The 18,142-nt window shown below is 56.6% G+C and overlaps 1 protein-coding gene across 1 annotated transcript in view; it reads left to right on the forward strand.

Moving 5' to 3' along the window:
- LOC140716457 (protein-glutamine gamma-glutamyltransferase K-like) overlaps positions 1–17,368 on the forward strand; it is a 38,199-nt gene extending 20,831 nt beyond the window's left edge. The window contains exons 7-14 of the mRNA XM_073029203.1: positions 1,201–1,339; positions 1,751–1,854; positions 2,310–2,398; positions 5,715–5,868; positions 7,948–8,232; positions 8,830–8,990; positions 16,232–16,368; positions 16,910–17,368. Coding sequence (XP_072885304.1) covers positions 1,201–1,339; positions 1,751–1,854; positions 2,310–2,398; positions 5,715–5,868; positions 7,948–8,232; positions 8,830–8,990; positions 16,232–16,368; positions 16,910–17,054 — 1,214 coding nt within the window. The 3' untranslated portion in view covers positions 17,055–17,368. The remainder of the gene's footprint in view (positions 1–1,200; positions 1,340–1,750; positions 1,855–2,309; positions 2,399–5,714; positions 5,869–7,947; positions 8,233–8,829; positions 8,991–16,231; positions 16,369–16,909) is intronic.
- Positions 17,369–18,142: the final 774 nt, after the last annotated feature.

The raw sequence follows: 18,142 nt of genomic DNA on the forward strand, positions 1-18,142 counted from the left end.
GGAGTGTCGAGGGACAGGGGGACCTCGGTGTACGAGGGTAGGACACACGCTGTGAATGGTGGGGAGTGTCGAGGGACAGGGGGACCTCGGTGTGTTAAGCTGCTCAGTTGAGGAAAGAACACCAAAGACACAAAATTGTCGATGAAACAGTTTTTATTCAGAGAGGAGTTCACAGCCACACGCACTTGGGGGGTAAGGTAGCCAACTCCCAATTTGTTGGTTCACAGAGATCATTCTTATACCCAAAAACGGGGCACTACATTCACAAATATGGTTCTTGATTCAAATTCATCCATTGATTGGCTATTGCATAGCGAAGCACACGAAATACTCGGAATAAGTATAGATGCAAGCGAAATACTCGGAATGGGTATGGACACAAGCAAAACACTCGAAATAGGGATATAAATCAGATACTTTGCCAGACATATTGTCTTGCGGTAAGCAAGGTTCCCTTTCTTCGTGGTTGCCATATCCGTCTGGTGCTCTATTTTAGTTACCTGCTCCCTGTCCTCCCACACTTCCCCAATCTCATACTCTGTCTCCAGTCCTGTACACATTCTTTGCTACAATTACCCCTTGTCTCCCCCTTCTACATGTACCCCTCACCCTCTTCACATACTCAGGTGTACGAGGGTAGGACACACGCTGTGAATGGTGGGGAGTGTGGAGGGACAGAGAGACCTCGGTGTACGAGGGTAGGACACAGTGTGAATGGTGAGGAGTGTCGATGGACAGAGGGACCTCGGTGTACGAGGGTAGGACACACACTGTGAATGGTGGGGAGTGTCGAGGGACAGAGGGACCTCGGTGAACGAGGGTAGGACACAGTGTCAATGGTGGGGAGTGTCGAGGGACAGAGGGACCTCGGTGTATGAGGGTAGGACACACACTGTGAATGGTGGGGAGTGTCGAGGGACAGAGGGACCTCGGTGAACGAGGGTAGGACACAGTGTGAATGGTAGGGAGTGTCGGGGGACAGAGGGACCTCAGTGAACAAGGGTAGGACACAGTGTGAATGGTGGGGAGTGTCGAGGGACAGAGGGACCTCGGTGTACGAGGGTAGGACACACAGTGTGAATGGTTTGGTAGTGGAGATGTGGTGATTTTGTGACGTGGAGTTTTGAGGGAGGGGTTGGTGGTTTGAGGAAGGGGTGGGTCTCACTCCCTCGCTCTCTTTCCTCCGCATCCCCCCCGCAGTGCTGCGATGTCTTGGCATCCCCGCCCGCCCAGTGACCAACTTCTCCTCGGCCCACGACACCGACGTCAGCCTCACCACCGACGTCTTCCTGGACGAGGACTTGAAGCCCCTCGAGGAGATGAACTACGACTCCATCTGGTGAGGGGGCAGAGGGACAGGTGGGTGGGGGTAATGGGGCAGGGGCCAGATGGAGGGGAGAGAGAGGGAGGATGTTTGATGGAACTCTCCCCACAGAATGGGGGTTCACCTGTCACTGCGGCCCCTCTCTCTCATCTCCTCCCCTCTCTCTCCTTCCCTCTCTCTTTATTTCTTCCTTGTCTGTAGTTGTACATTCAAGGCAGAGGTTGGTAAATCTTCGATTGGTCGGGGCATGAGGGGATATGGGGAGAGGCAGGAGACTGGGGCTGAGAGGAAAATTGGATCAGCCATGATGGAATGCTGGAGCAGACTCGATGGGCCAAATGGCCTAACTCTGCTCCTATATCTTATGGTCTTTCTCTCTTCCTCGTTTCCCTCTCGCCCCCCTTCCCAACCTCTTTCTGCTCCCAGGAATTTCCACGTCTGGAACGACTGCTGGATGTCCCGGCCGGATCTGCCAGCGGGACATGGGGGCTGGCAAGCCGTTGACGCCACTCCCCAGGAGACCAGCTCAGGTAGGGTCCTCAGGGGCTCCTCCCTCCATCGCCTCCCCGTGGGAGAGGGAGACGGGAATGGGGCTCCCTGTGGGAGAGGGAGATGGGAATGGGGCTCCCAGTGGGAGAGGGAGACGGGAATGGGGCTCCCAGTGGGAGAGGGAGACGGGAATGGGGCTTCCTGTGGGAGAGGGAGACGGGAACGGGGCTCCCTGTGGGAGAGGGAGACGGGAATGGGGCTCCCAGTGGGAGAGGGAGACGGGAATGGGGCTTCCTGTGGGAGAGGGAGACGGGAACGGGGCTTCCTGTGGGAGAGGGAGACGGGAACGGGGCTCCCAGTGGGAGAGGGAGATGGGAATGGGGCTCCCAGTGGGAGAGGGAGACAGGAACAGTGCTCTTGGTGAGAGACAGAGACAGCAATGGGGCTTGGTTCTCCCGGCATTTAACCCCGCTACTCCCCCCTCCGCATGCTACAGGCATTTACTGCTGCGGTCCGGCCTCACTGGAAGCTATCCGCAACGGGCTGGTCTACCTGACGTACGATGCTCCTTTCATCTTCGCTGAGGTGAGATTGTCCGGGAGGGGCAGAGAAACGGATGTAAATGTGTCTGTCGTTTCTGCACGTTTTTTACACTCTCTCAGTGGAAAAAAAAACTTGTCCCACACTTACGCCCTCCCCCCCACCTTAAATGCCCGTCTCCTGACAGCAGACATTTCCCACTCCGGGAAAAAGGACCCTAGCTTTACCTCTGCCTCTCCTAATCGTACAAACCTCTGCCTGATCTCCTCCGCCAACAGTCTCCGCCACTCCTGAGTTCGTCTGACCTCTCCCTACATCTCCCGCCCTCTAATCCAGGCAGCATCCCAGTGAAGCTCTTCCCCACCCTTTCCGAAGCCCCACACCCTTCCTGTAATGGAGTGGCCAGAACTGCGCACAGTGCTCCCGAGGCAGCTTGCCAGCTTCTGAACTCGGTTCCTCGACTAGTAAAGGCACGCGTACCGTATGCCTTCTTTGCCGGCCTCTCAAACTTAGCAGCCTCTTTCAAGAAACTCCGGGCTGGGGTTCCTCGCCCCCTCTGTCCATCACAAATGCCAGGGGTTCCGCAGGCGCTGGGGATCTCGAGCAAAATCCACACAGACTGCTGGAGGAACTCAGCAAATCAGGCAGCATCTGTGGAGGCGAACAATAGACAATAGGTGCAGAAGTAGACCATTTGGCCCTTCGAGCCTGCACCGCCATTCTGAGATCATGGCTGATCATCTACTATCAATACCCGGTTCCTGCCTTGTCCCCATATCCCTTGATTCCCCTATCCATAAGATACTTCTTGAAAGCATCCAGAGAATTGGCCTCCACTGCCTTCTGAGGCAGAGCATTCCACACCCCCACAACTCTCTGGGAGAAGAAATTTTTCCTTAACTCTGTCCTAAATGACCTACCCCTTATTCTCAAACCATGCCCTCTGGTACTGGACTCTCCCAGCATCTGGAACATATTTCCTGCCTCTATCTTGTCCAATCCCTTAATAATCATATATGTTGCAATCAGATCCCCTCTCAATCTCCTTAATTCCAGCGTGTACAAGCCCAGTCTCTCTAACCTCTCTGCGTAAGACAGTCTGGACATCCCAGGAATTAATCTCGTGAATCTACGCTGCACTTCCTCTACAGCCAGGATGTCCTTCCTTAACCCTGGAGACCAAAACTGTACACAATACTCCAGGTGTGGTCTCACCAGGACCCTGTACAAATGCAAGAGGATTTCCTTGCTCTTGTACTCAATTCCCTTTGTAATAAAGGTCAACATTCCATTAGCCTTCTTCACTGCCTGCTGCACTTGCTCATTCACCTTCAGTGACTGATGAACAAGGACTCCTAGATCTCTTTGTATTTCTCCCTTACCTAACTCTACACCATTCAGATAATAATCTGCCTTCCTGTTCTTACTCCCAAAGTGGAAAACCTCACACTTATTCACATTAAACGTCATCTGCCAAGTATCTGCCCACTCACTCAGCCTATCCAAGTCACCCTGAATTCTCCTAACATCCTCATCACATGTCACACTGCCACCCAGCTTAGTATCATCAGCAAATTTGCTGATGTTATTTTCTATGCCTTCATCCAAATCGTTGATGTAAATCGTAAACAGCTGTGGTCCCAATACCGAGCCCTGTGGCACCCCACTAGTCACCACCTGCCATTCCGAGAAACACCCATTCACCGTTACCCTTTGCTTTCTATCTGCCAACCAGTTTTCTATCCATGTCAATGCCTTCCCCCCGATGCCCTGAGCTCTGATTTTACCCACCAATCTCCTATGTGGGACCTTATCAAATGCCTTCTGAAAATCGAACAAGCCATTGACGTTCACGCGCACCCGAGGGAGGCCCCCGGCCTGAAACGCTGATACCTCCACCTCCACAGATGCTACCCGGCGATCAGGGGAAATCGCTCTTCCCAGAGGGTAGCGAACCTGTGGAATTCTCTTCCCGGGGAGACAGTAAGTACAGCACCTAGTAAAAGTATTCACGCCCACCAAACCCTCTGTTCACATCACAACCAGGGGTTTCGATCGATTTAACCGGGGACTTGTGAATCACGTGCTCCTTTATTCACAGTACAGACCCCCCGCCACCCCAAGGAAAAAAACTGGGGAAGTTGTGAAAAATTAAAAATTCAAAACCTGAAGTTAGTCATTCGGATACAGAGTATTAGATTTGTACCGCTAATAAGGCTTGACAAAGCATCGCTTAGATACCGGGAAGATGCCGAGGAAGGTTTTGTGGTCGGATGAAACTAAAGTGGAACTTTTTGGCCTCGACACTCGGCAGTACGCATGGTGTGAGCCAGGTTACACCATCCTTATGTAGAGTATGCTGGGGGTAGCCTCAGGCTATGGCAATGCTCTGGATTAAAAACCTGCTCACCTCTGCCAGAAAGCATAAACTGGGGAGGAAGTTTGTCTTCCAGCAGGACAGACACTGCCAGAGCAACCATGGAGTGGCTTCGAATGACAAAAATTGATGTCCTTGAATGGCCCAGTCAGAGTCCTGAGCTTAACCCGATCCAGCATCTGGCATTGCCCACCGACGCTGCTCCACAAATAACCCCGGCACAGCTTGAGGAGAATGGGCGAGTCTCGCTCCAGCATACTGTGCAGAACTAACAGAGACTTGTCCAGAAAGACTGCGGGCTGTAACAGCCGCGAGAGGTGGCTCTGAGCACTCGAACCGCTGACGGTTCCGTTTTCATGCTTTAAAATCTTCCGGGGAGGCTCTGCTGTGGACAAAAGGAGCACGTGATTCACAAATAAAGATTCTCAGTTAAATTGATCAAAATCCCCGGTTGTAATACACATTTGTGTGAACAAAGGTCTGGGGGCTGAATACTTGCACAAGGCAGGTTTTTGCACAGTAGGGAGTTAAAGGTTATGGGGAAATCCGCAGGCAGGCGGAGGTGAATCTCCGGCCAGATCACCCATGAACTGACTGACCCTGCTCTTGTTTCTTAACTTTTTATGCACCCGATGATTATTTCGGTAAGGGATTAAAGCTAAGCACAGTATTCCAGACATGGTCTCTGACATCCTGCTGATTCCGAACCTCCAGCCCCTTCCCAAAAAACATCAACTCATTGTCTGCCTTCGGAGACCCCTCCATAGAGGCTGCCTGACCCGCCGAGTTTCTCCAGCATTTTCTGTGAGTCCCTCTGTACTTCCCTCTGTGAGAGGCTCATGTCGTTAACGGTGTACTGTCCCCTCTCAAAGGGCAGCACGCCACACTCGCCCGGGTTAAACTCCACCTGCCACTTTGCTGCGGCGCGCGAGCCTGGGCACCCGCCCGAGTTTGACACTATTTGCTCCCCTCTGCCCCTCCCAGGTGAACAGTGACAAAGTCTACTGGCAAAGGCAGACGAATGGACAGTTCCAGAAGCTGCTGGTGCAACAGAAGGTGGTGGGTCACAACATCAGCACGAAGGCGGTGGGTTCCGACGAGAGGGAGGACATCACCCTCCTCTACAAGTATCAAGAAGGTGGGTGGTCACATCACAAAACTCCAGGATCACACAGAGAATCTCTCTCCACACCATCCCAGGGTCAGACACAGAGTGAAACTCCCTCCACACCGTCCCATCACACACTCCCGGGGTCAGACACAGAGTGAAACTCCCTCCACACCGTCCCATCACACACTCCCAGGGTCAGACACAGAGTGAAACTCCCTCCACACCGTCCCATCACACACTCCCGGGGTCAGACACAGAGTGAAACTCCCTCCACACCGTCCCATCACACACTCCCGGGGTCAGACACAGAGTGAAACTCCCTCCACACCGTCCCATCACACACTCCCGGGGTCAGACACAGAGTGAATCTCCCTCCACACCGTCCCATCACACACTCCCGGGGTCAGACACAGAGTGAAACTCCCTCCACACCGTCCCATCACACACTCCCGGGGTCAGACACAGAGTGAAACTCCCTCCACACCGTCCCATCACACACTCCCGGGGTCAGACACAGAGTGAAGCTCCCTCAACACCGTCCCATCACACACTCCCGGGGTCAGACACAGAGTGAAACTCCCTCCACACCGTCCCATCACACACTCCCGGGGTCAGACACAGAGTGAAACTCCCTCCACACCGTCCCATCACACACTCCCGGGGTCAGACACAGAGTGAAGCTCCCTCCACACCGTCCCATCACACACTCCCGGGGTCAGACACAGAGTGAAGCTCCCTCCACACCGTCCCATCACACACTCCCGGGGTCAGACACAGAGTGAAACTCCCTCCACACCGTCCCATCACACACTCCCGGGGTCAGACACAGAGTGAAACTCCCTCCACACCGTCCCATCACACACTCCCGGGGTCAGACACAGAGTGAATCACCCTCCACGCCGTCCCATCACACACTCCCGGGGTCAGACACAGAGTGAATCTCCCTCCACGCCGTCCCATCACACACTCCCGGGGTCAGACACAGAGTGAATCTCCCTCCACACCATCCCAGGGTCAGACACAGAGTGAATCTCCCACCATGCCGTCCCATCACACACTCCTGGGGTCAGACACAGAGTGAAACTCCCTCCACACCGTCCCATCACACACTCCTGGGGTCAGACACAGAGTGAAACTCACTCCACACTGTCCCATCACACACTCCCGGGGTCAGACACAGAGTGAATCTCCCTCCACACGGTCCCATCACACACTCCTGGGGTCAGACAGAGTGAATCTCCCTCCACGCCGTCCCATCACACACTCCTGGGGTCAGACACAGAGTGAAACTCCCTCCACACCGTCCCATCACACACTCCTGGGGTCAGACACAGAGTGAAGCTCCCTCAACACCGTCCCATCACACACTCCCGGGGTCAGGCACAGAGTGAAACTCCCTCCACACCGTCCCATCACACACTCCTGGGGTCAGACACAGAGTGAAACTCCCTCCACACTGTCCCATCACACACTCCCGGGGTCAGACACAGAGTGAATCTCCTTCCACACGGTCCCATCACACACTCCCGGGGTCAGACACAAAGTGAATCTCCCTCCATGCCGTCCCATCACACACTCCTGGGGTCAGACACAGAGTGAATCTCCCTCCACACTGTCCCATCACACACTCCCGGGGTCAGACACAGAGTGAATCTCCCTCCACACCGTCCCATCACACACTCCCGGGGTCAGACACAGAGTGAATCTCCCTCCACACCATCCCAGGGTCAGACACAGAGTGAAACTCCCTCCACATCGTCCCATCACACACTCCCACGGTCAGACACAGAGTGAATCTCCCTCCACACCATCCCAGGGTCAGACACAGAGTGAATCTCCCTCCATGCCGTCCCATCACACACTCTTGGGGTCAGACACAGAGTGAAACTCCCTCCACTCCCTCCCATCACACACTCCCGGGGTCAGACACAGAGTGAAACTCCCTCTACTCCCTCCCATCACACACTCCCGGGATCAGACACAGAGTGAAACTGCCTCCTGGAAGGGACAGTGGGAGGAAGGGGGATGTCTTCAGGATGGGAGGTGAAGGGAAGGACCCACCTCCAGCCACAACTGACTGTCCCTACTCCTACCCCGTACCCCCAGGTTCAGATGAGGAGCGGATTGCCGTGGAAACTGCCTGTCGCCACGGCAGCCGGCCCAACACTTACGAGTACGGGCGAGTGCAGGGCGAGGTGGGGGCAGAGGTCTCTGCTCCGGACGGCGTGGAGATGGGCCAGGACTTTGCATTGACCGTGAAGCTGAGGAACAGCAGCGATGAGGCCCGCACCCTCGTGCTCTTCGTCCAGGCGGCCGTCATGTTCTACACCGGCGTCTGCCGGACGCCATTCCACAGGAACCGCCGCGAATTCCTGCTGGAGCCCAACCAGGGTAGGCTGCGATCGCGACACCTGACCTCCAGCCCTCTAGTGGGCCTTGGTGGTGTATCGACTGCTTGCTCTCATTGGCTCGGCAGTTGGAGAAATGGGCGTAATGACCATGGGATGGGTGGGTGACACTGATTCCTGGGAATGGTCAAATGTCAAAGGTGAAGGATGGGTTGGGGTCAGAGTTGAAGGGATGTTGACTCCTGGGAGAAGGTCAGGGGCCCGAGGAGCAGGTGTGATTACCCTGGCAAGAGCGAGGGGTCGGAGATGAAGGCAGCTGAACCCTGGGGGAGGGTCAGGGGTCAGAGATGAAGACAGTCAAAGCCCTGGGAAGTGTCAAAGTTTGGATATGGTGTATGACCCCTAGGGAAGGTCTGGGGACAGATCTGAACGTGCTCACCCCTGGGAAAGCTATGGAGTTAGGGATGAATGTGCTGACCCCTGGGAAAGGTCAAGGGTCAGAGTTGAAGATGCACTGGCCTCCGGATGTGTCGGGTTTGGGGGTTAAGTGTGCTGGCACATGTGAAGGGTCACACAGGGTCAGAGGTAAAGGTGCACTGACCTTTCTTTTCAACCCTTCCCCCCCCAACCGGCCTGGCAGAGATGGAGGTGAAGCTGGATTTCAGACAGGACGAGTACCTGGAGCAGCTGGTGGACCAGGCAGCCATGATGTTCACCGTCACCGGGAGAGTCCGTGAGACGGGAGAGCCCATTGTCCACCAGCTCAACTTCCGGCTCCGGACCCCCGACCTGGTCGTCACCGTGAGTGTTGGCCTGGCTGTCCCTGTACCGCACCTTGCTCTACCAGCATCCACAATCCCCCAACTCCCGTCCCGTGACCCTCCTCCACCACCATCCACAATCCCCCAACTCCCGTCCCGTGACCCTCCTCCACCACCATCCACAATCCCCCAACTCCCGTCTCGTGACCCTCCTCCACCACCATCCACAATCCCCCAACTCCCGTCTCGTGACTCTCCTCCACCACCATCCACAATCCCCCAACTCCCGTCCCGTGACCCTCCTCCACCACCATCCACAATCCCCCAACTCCCGTCTCATGACCCTCCTCCACCACCATCCACAATCCCCCAACTCCCGTCTCGTGACCCTCCTCCACCACCATCCACAATCCCCCAACTCCCGTCCCGTGACCCTCCTCCACCACCATCCACAATCCCCCAACTCCCGTCTCGTGACCCTCCTCCACCACCATCCACAATCCCCCAACTCCCGTCTCGTGACCCTCCTCCACCAGCATCCACAATCCCCCATCCCCCCACCACCATCCACAATCCCCCAACTCCCGTCTCGTGACCCTCCTCCACCACCATCCACAATCCCCCAACTCCCGTCTCGTGACCTTGCTCCACCACCATCCACAATCCCCCAACTCCCATCTCGTGACCCTCCTCCACCACCCACCATCCACAATCCCCCAACTCCCGTCCCGTGACCCTCTTCCACCACCATCCACAATCCCCCAACTCCCGTCCCGTGACCCTCCTCCACCACCATCCACAATCCCCCAACTCCCGTCCCGTGACCTTCCTCCACCACCATCCACAATCCCCCAACTCCCGTCCCGTGACCCTCCTCCACCACCATCCACAATCCCCCAACTCCCGTCCCGTGACCTTCCTCCACCACCATCCACAATCCCCCAACTCCCGTCCCGTGACCTTCCTCCACCACCATCCACAATCCCCCAACTCCCGTCTCGTGACCCTCCTCCACCACCATCCACAATCCCCCAACTCCCGTCCCGTGACCTTCCTCCACCACCATCCACAATCCCCCAACTCCCGTCTCGTGACCCTCCTCCACCACCATCCACAATCCCCAAACTCCCGTCCCGTGACCTTCCTCCACCACCATCCACAATCCCCCAACTCCCGTCCCGTGACCCTCCTCCACCACCATCCACAATCCCCCATCCCCCCACCACCATCCACAATCCCCCAACTCCCGTCCCGTGACCCTCCTCCACCACCATCCACAATCCCCCAACTCCCGTCCAGTGACCTTCCTCCACCACCATCCACAATCCCCCAACTCCCGTCTCGTGACCCTCCTCCACCACCATCCACAATCCCCAAACTCCCGTCCCGTGACCTTCCTCCACCACCATCCACAATCCCCCAACTCCCGTCCCGTGACCCTCCTCCACCACCATCCACAATACCCCATCCCCCCACCACCATCCACAATCCCCCAACTCCCGTCCCGTGACCCTCCTCCACCACCATCCACAATCCCCCAACTCCCGTCCCGTGACCCTCCTCCACCACCATCCACAATCCCCCAACTCCCGTCCCGTGACCTTCCTCCACCAGCATCCACAATCCCCCAACTCCCGTCCCGTGACCCTCCTCCACCACCATCCACAATCCCCCAACTCCCGTCCCGTGACCCGCCTCCACCAGCATCCACAATCCCCCAACTCCCGTCTCGTGACCCTCCTCCACCAGCATCCACAATCCCCCAACTCCCGTCCCGTGACCCTCCTCCACCACCATCCACAATCCCCCAACTCCCGTCCCGTGACCCTCCTCCACCACCATCCACAATCCCCCAACTCCCGTCTCGTGACCCTCCTCCACCACCATCCACAATCCCCCAACTCCCGTCTCGTGACCCTCCTCCACCACCATCCACAATCCCCCAACTCCCGTCTCGTGACCCTCCTCCACCAGCATCCACAATCCCCCAACTCCCGTCCCGTGACCCTCCTCCACCACCATCCACAATCCCCCAACTCCCGTCCCGTGACCCTCCTCCACCACCATCCACAATCCCCCAACTCCCGTCTCGTGACCCTCCTCCACCACCATCCACAATCCCCCAACTCCCGTCTCGTGACCCTCCTCCACCACCATCCACAATCCCCCAACTCCCGTCCCGTGACCCACCTCCACCACCATCCACAATCCCCCAACTCCCGTCCCATGACCCTCCTCCACCACCATCCACAATCCCCCAACTCCCGTCTCGTGACCTTGCTCCACCACCATCCACAATCCCCCAACTCCCGTCCCGTGACCCTCCTCCACCACCATCCACAATCCCCCAACTCCCGTCCCGTGACCTTCCTCCACCACCATCCACAATCCCCCAACTACCGTCCCGTGACCCTCCTCCACCACCATCCACAATCCCCCAACTCCCGTCCCGTGACCTTCCTCCACCACCATCCACAATCCCCCAACTACCGTCCCGTGACCCTCCTCCACCACCATCCACAATCCCCCAACTCCTGTCTCGTGACCCTCCTCCACCAGCATCCACAATCCCCCATCCCCCCACCACCATCCACAATCCCCCAACTCCCGTCTCGTGACCCTCCTCCACCAGCATCGACAATCCCCCAACTCCCGTCTCGTGACCCTCCTCCACCACCATCCACAATCCCCCAACTCCGGTCTCGTGACCTTCCTCCACCACCATCCACAATCCCCCAACTCCCGTCCCGTGACCCTCCTCCACCACCATCCACAATCCCCCAACTCCCGTCCCGTGACCCTCCTCCACCACCATCCACAATCCCCCAACTCCCGTCCCGTGACCCTCCTCCACCACCATCCACAATCCCCCAACTCCCGTCTCGTGACCCTCCTCCACCAGCATCCACAATCCCCCAACTCCCGTCCCGTGACCTTGCTCCACCACCATCCACAATCCCCCAACTCCCGTCTCGTGACCCTCCTCCACCACCATCCACAATCCCCCAACTCCCGTCTCGTGACCCTCCTCCACCAGCATCCACAAGCCCCCAACTCCCGTCCCGTGACCCTCCTCCACCAGCATCCACAATCCCCCAACTCCCGTCTCGTGACCCTCCTCCACCACCATCCACAATCCCCCAACTCCCGTCCCGTGACCCTCCTCCACCACCATCCACAATCCCCTAACTCCCGTCCCGTGACCCTCCTCCACCAGCATCCACAATCCCCCAACTCCCGTCCCGTGACCCGCCTCCACCAGCATCCACAATCCCCCAACTCCCGTCTCGTGACCCTCCTCCACCAGCATCCACAATCCCCCAACTCCCGTCCCGTGACCCTCCTCCACCACCATCCACAATCCCCCAACTCCCGTCCCGTGACCCTCCTCCACCACCATCCACAATCCCCCAACTCCCGTCTCGTGACCCTCCTCCACCAGCATCCACAATCCCCCATCCCCCCACCACCATCCACAATCCCCCAACTCCCGTCTCGTGACCCTCCTCCACCACCATCCACAATCCCCCAACTCCCGTCTCGTGACCCTCCTCCACCACCATCCACAATCCCCCAACTCCCGTCTCGTGACCCTCCTCCACCAGCATCCACAATCCCCCATCCCCCCACCTCCATCCACAATCCCCCAACTCCCGTCTCGTGACCCTCCTCCACCACCATCCACAATCCCCCAACTCCCGTCTCGTGACCCTCCTCCACCACCATCCACAATCCCCCAACTCCCGTCCCGTGACCCTCCTCCACCACCATCCACAATCCCCCAACTCCCGTCTCGTGACCCTCCTCCACCACCATCCACAATCCCCCAACTCCCGTCTCGTGACCCTCCTCCACCACCATCCACAATCCCCCAACTCCCGTCCCGTGACCCTCCTCCACCACCATCCACAATCCCCCAACTCCCGTCTCGTGACCCTCCTCCACCACCATCCACAATCCCCCAACTCCCGTCTCGTGACCCTCCTCCACCACCATCCACAATCCCCCAACTCCCGTCCCGTGACCTTCCTCCACCACCATCCACAATCCCCCAACTCCCGTCTCGTGACCCTCCTCCACCACCATCCACAATCCCCCAACTCCCGTCCCGTGACCCTCCTCCACCAGCATCCACAATCCCCCAACTCCCGTCCCGTGTCCCTCCTCCACCACCATCCACAATCCCCCAACTCCCGTCCCGTGACCCTCCTCCACCACCATCCACAATCCCCCAACTCCCGTCCCGTGACCCTCCTCCACCAGCATCCACAATCCCCCAACTCCCGTCTCGTGACCCTCCTCCACCAGCATCCACAATCCCCCATTTGCAAACGTACTAACCCTGCCTTGTACCTGCTCGTACCGTGACAAACAGCAATGGGCCCAGCCCCGAGCCCTGGGGAACACCACTAGTCACGGGGTCTCCAGTCTGAGAAACAACCTCCCACCCTCCCCCTCTGCTTCCTTCCATCGAGCCCGTTGTGCGTCCAATTGTCCAGCTCCCTGTGTGATTGAACCTTCCAGAGCAGCTGGCCATGTGGGCCCTTATCAAAGGCTTTACTGCGAGGCCCACGTCTACCACCCTGCCCTCATCAATCCTCTGGGTCACTCCTTCAGTCACACAATGAAGGGCCAGCTCTCCCTGGCCGACCCCTGTCCTGTAGACTTTATCCCCTACAGCAACTCAGCAGTCATTAGACTCACAGGCCCTTCCGCCCACCATCTTGTGCCGACCTTTCAACCTACTCCCAGATCAATCTGACCCGTTCCCCCTTACACCCTCCGTTCTTCTTTCATCCTTGTGCCCGAGAGTCTATTAAATGCCCCTAACGTACTTGCCTCTACCCCCAGCCCTGGCATTGTATTCCAGGCACTCACCATTCCCTGTGTGAAAAAAAAAATCCACCTCTGACATCTCCCTTAAATTCTCCTCCACCCACCTTTAAAGGTTGTCCCCGGTACTGAACAGCGCCACCCTGGGAAAGAGGCGCTGGTTATCCACTTAATCAATGCCTATTATCACCTTGTACAGCTCCATCAAGTCTCCTCTCATCCTCCTTCACTCCAAGAAGCAAAGCCCTCGCTCTCTCAAACTTCCCTTGTAAGACACCATCTCTAATCCCGGCAGCATCCTGGTGAATCTCCTCTGCACCCTCTCTAAAGCTTCCACCCCCCGCCCCCATAATGAGGTGACCAGAACGGAACACAGTTAGGCGTGGTCTATCCGGGGTTTAATCCAGCTGCAACATTACCTCACGGCTCCTGAACTCAATCCCCTGGCTAATAGAGACCAACACACCGTCCGCCTTCTTAACCACCCTAGTTGGTGAGTCTGCCCGCAGGAAAATGAATCTCAGGGTTGTACGTGGTGACGTACTGTACTCACACTCTGATTAGAACATTCACCGTCAACTCTGTTGACTTGCACGGTAACTTTAAGTGATCTGTGGGCATAGACCGCGAGATCCCTCTGTTCCTCCGCATTGTTAGGAATTCTGTCGTTATCCCTGTACTCGGTTTTCAAGTTGGACCTTCCAAAGTGAATGGCTTAAAACTTTTCTGAACTCCACCTGCCACTTCTCAGCTCTGCATCCTGTCAGAATCCACAGCACCACCAACCTTCTTGTCATCTGCAAACTCGCACCTCCGCTTCCTCATCCGAATCTTTCATAAAAATCGCCAAGAGTCGGGGTCCCAGCAGAATATCACGTCACCCACCTCCGGGCGGAGTATCCTCCGTCTGTGGGCAAACCAATTCCCAGTCTCCCTGGATCCCCTGCCTCCTGACTTTCTGAATGAATCTACCGTGGGGAACCGTAACTAAACTCCATCGACGCTGCTCTACCTCCGCCAATTTGCTTTGTCACTTCCTTGAAAATGACCTCCAGGGTTGTGAGGCGTGAGCTGCCCCTCGTGAAGGGGCAAATCTCACAAAGATTGGGGGACTCTCCCCCAATCAACTGTGCTTGGAAATCCTCTCTCGGAGAATGCCCTCTGATAGTTTGCCCAGCACTGGAATGAGGCTCTCTGGTCTATAATTTCCAGGATTATCCCTATGACCTTTCTTGGACAAAGGCATAACATTTGCCACACTCCAACTCTCTGGTACTGTTCCCGTGGCAAGTGGAGACACAAAGTTTGTCTTGAATACCCCAGAAATCTTGCTTCCCATAATAACCTTGGTTCCCGTCTGGTCCCAGGAACTTCTCTATCTGGATGTTTTCAAAAGTTCTACCACATCCTCTTCCTTAACGTCGACATGTCTCGACACATCAGCCTGCTCTACACTGTCCTCAAATTCGTCAAGCTGCTTCTCCTTCAATATTGAAATAAGGAATTCTTCAAGGACCCTCCTCTACTTCCTCTGAATCCTGGCTCCTGGTTCTCCTTGTATCCCTGATCAGTCCAACCCTCACTCTAGTCATCCTCCTGTTCCTCAAGCACCTTGGGGCTTCCCTTAATCTACTCGCAGGGCCTTCTCATGTCCCTCCTCGCTCTCCCAAGTCCCTCCTGGACGATCTGAAAACTCTCAAGGAACTCTCTGATCTTTGCTTCCTTTCCTAAATCTTCCTTCTGCCTCTTGACTAGATGTTCCACAGGGAGGGGTTGGGTGGGACTACAGCCAGAGATCACGGGTTAAGGGTGAAAGGTGAGAAGTTTAAGGGGAACATGAGGGGAAACTTCTTCACTCAGAGGGCCGTGAGAGTGTGGAACGAGCTGCCAGCGCGTGGGGCACGTGAGCTCGATTTCAGTGTTTAAGAGAAGTTTGGATAGACACATGAATGGTCGGGGTATGGAGGGCCGTGGTCCCGGTACAGGTTGATGGGAGGAGGCAGTTTAAATGCTTCTGGCATGGACTAGATGGGCCGAAGGGCCTGTTTCTGTACCGTACTTCTCTATGATTCTAACTCTTGTCAATCTACAACCCAACCACCTTTTCCTCAGTGGGACAACCCTAGGCTCCCTGAGCGACCCTCTCATCTTCTCTGAGAACATCCGCTCCTGGTTTACGTCCCCAGTCCCTGCCTAGTACCCTTGTAAATGGCCCTCCCCCCCAAATGAACTCCGATACCGTCTGTTCCTATTCTTGCCCGAGGCTGTGGTGGGAGGTGGGGGAGTTGCGGTCACTGTCCTGTGGAAGTAATTGAGAAGCCTCTGCCCTGAGACACCGGCACGAGATTCCCCCCACCCCACCTCCCACGGCTTCAGCACCTCTGCACCAATGATGAGACGACGAGGGCATCTCGGGGTTTTAACGCACCTTCTTTCCTCTCGATCCAGCCGCTGGGTGAGGCCGTGGTGGGGAAGGCAATGAAGGTGGAGGTGCGTCTGAAGAACCCCCTGCCCATCCCCCTCTCCGGGGTGCTCCTACGGTTCGAGGGGGCTGGCCTCCAAGGTCCGAAGGCCTACAAAGTCGGGTGAGTGGCGGTGGGGAGGAGGGGGAGGAGGAGGGGATGTGGAGGAGTGGGAAAGCGATGAGGTAGAGGTGGAGGAGGAGGGCGAATGTGGAGGATGGTGAAGGGGAGGAGGTGGTAGGGAGATGTGTTTAAGATGATGAGCAAGGTGGGGAGAGGTGGGACAGAAGGGGAGAGAATGGCATGGAGGGAGGGACTGGTTGGATTGCTCAGTGGGTGAGGATTGGGATGGGAGAAGGGGTCTGGGCTGTCTCCCCTCTCTCTGTCCCCCCCACCCTCCTCTTCTCCCTCCTTTCCCCTATCATCCCTCCTCCCCTAGTCCATCGCTCTCCCTCCTCTACTGTTTTGTCTTCTCTTCCCTCTCTCACTCTCCCCCACACCCCCTCTAGCCCTCTCTCTCCTCCTCTCACCTCCCTCCCTTTCCTCCCTCTCTCCTCTCCCCCTCTCCCTTCGTCTCCCATTTTCTCATTCTCCCCCTCTCTCTCCCTCCCTCCGTCTCCCATTCTCTCACTCCATCACTCACGGTGCCTCTCCCTCCCCCCAGGAGCGTGCCCCGGCAGGGGACGGTGACGGTGACGGAGACCCTCTTACCCTGCCGGCCGGGCCATCGGAAGTTGGTCTGCAGCCTGGATTCGCCGCAGCTGACTCAGGTGCACGGCGTGGCCGAGCTCGAGGTCCGGGAAGCCTGAGGAGGAGAGGGGCGCACGTAGGACTGGGAAAGGGTCCTGGCAGCAGCAGTGTGGGGCCAGGAGCCCGAGAGACGTATGGCCAGCACCCTGCGATGTGACTGTGTCCGGAAGCACTTTTCAAGGGTGGGGCCCGTCCAGCTCGACTGCCCTACCCCCACCTTCCCCCTCCCACATATCTGGGCTTCAGCCCGAATTTCAGTGTCTGACTACAGTATTTAGCTGTCCGGTCCGTGAGTACCTGTCTCTTTGTGCAGTTGCTCAGGCCCGGTTGTTTTGTCCGTGGATTTTCCAATAAAATCGATTCAGCAAGTTCAGATGTTGTATTGTGTTCTGTCTCAGTTTCCCCACTTGCAGACCCAGTCAGTTCAGATTAGTCCGCAATCTCCATCAGCCCCCTGCTCGACTCACTTTACACCCATGACCGTGTGGCCAGGCACAGCTCCAGTGCCATATCCAAGTTTGCTGACGACACCACTGTCGTAGGACAAGTCAAAGGTGGTGATGGATCAGCCTACAGGAGGGAGATTCAAAGTCTGGCTGAGTGGTGTCATAACAACAACCTCTCACTCAGTGTCCGCAAGACTGGAACTGATGATTAACTTCAGAGGCGGAAACCAGAGGTCCCTCGGTGGACCAGAGGTGGAGAGGATCGTTATTGTTCAGAGGACCTGTCCGGGCCCAGCATGTAAGAACAATTACAGAAAAGCACAGCAGTGTCTCTTAAAGGTTTGTAAAGATTTGGCATGACATCTAAAACTTTGACAAACTTCCACAGACGTGTGGTGGAGAGTATATTGACTGGCTGCATCACAGCCTGGTATGGAAACACCAATGTCCTTGAACAGAAAATCATGCAAAAAGTAGTGGATAGGGCCCAGTCCGTCACAGGTAAAGCCCTCCCCACCAACATGGAGCATTCTGACAGGAAAGCAGCATCTGCCATCGGGGACCCCCACCGCCCACGTCAGGCTCTCTTCTCACTGCTGCCATCAGGAAGAAGGTACAGAAGCCTCAGAACTCACACCACCAGCTTCAGGAACAGTTATTACCCCTCAACCATCAGGCTCTTGAGCCAGAGGGGATAACTT

This window comes from Hemitrygon akajei, chromosome 25 (genome assembly GCF_048418815.1).
Source record: "Hemitrygon akajei chromosome 25, sHemAka1.3, whole genome shotgun sequence".
NCBI classification, from domain to species: domain Eukaryota; kingdom Metazoa; phylum Chordata; class Chondrichthyes; order Myliobatiformes; family Dasyatidae; genus Hemitrygon; species Hemitrygon akajei.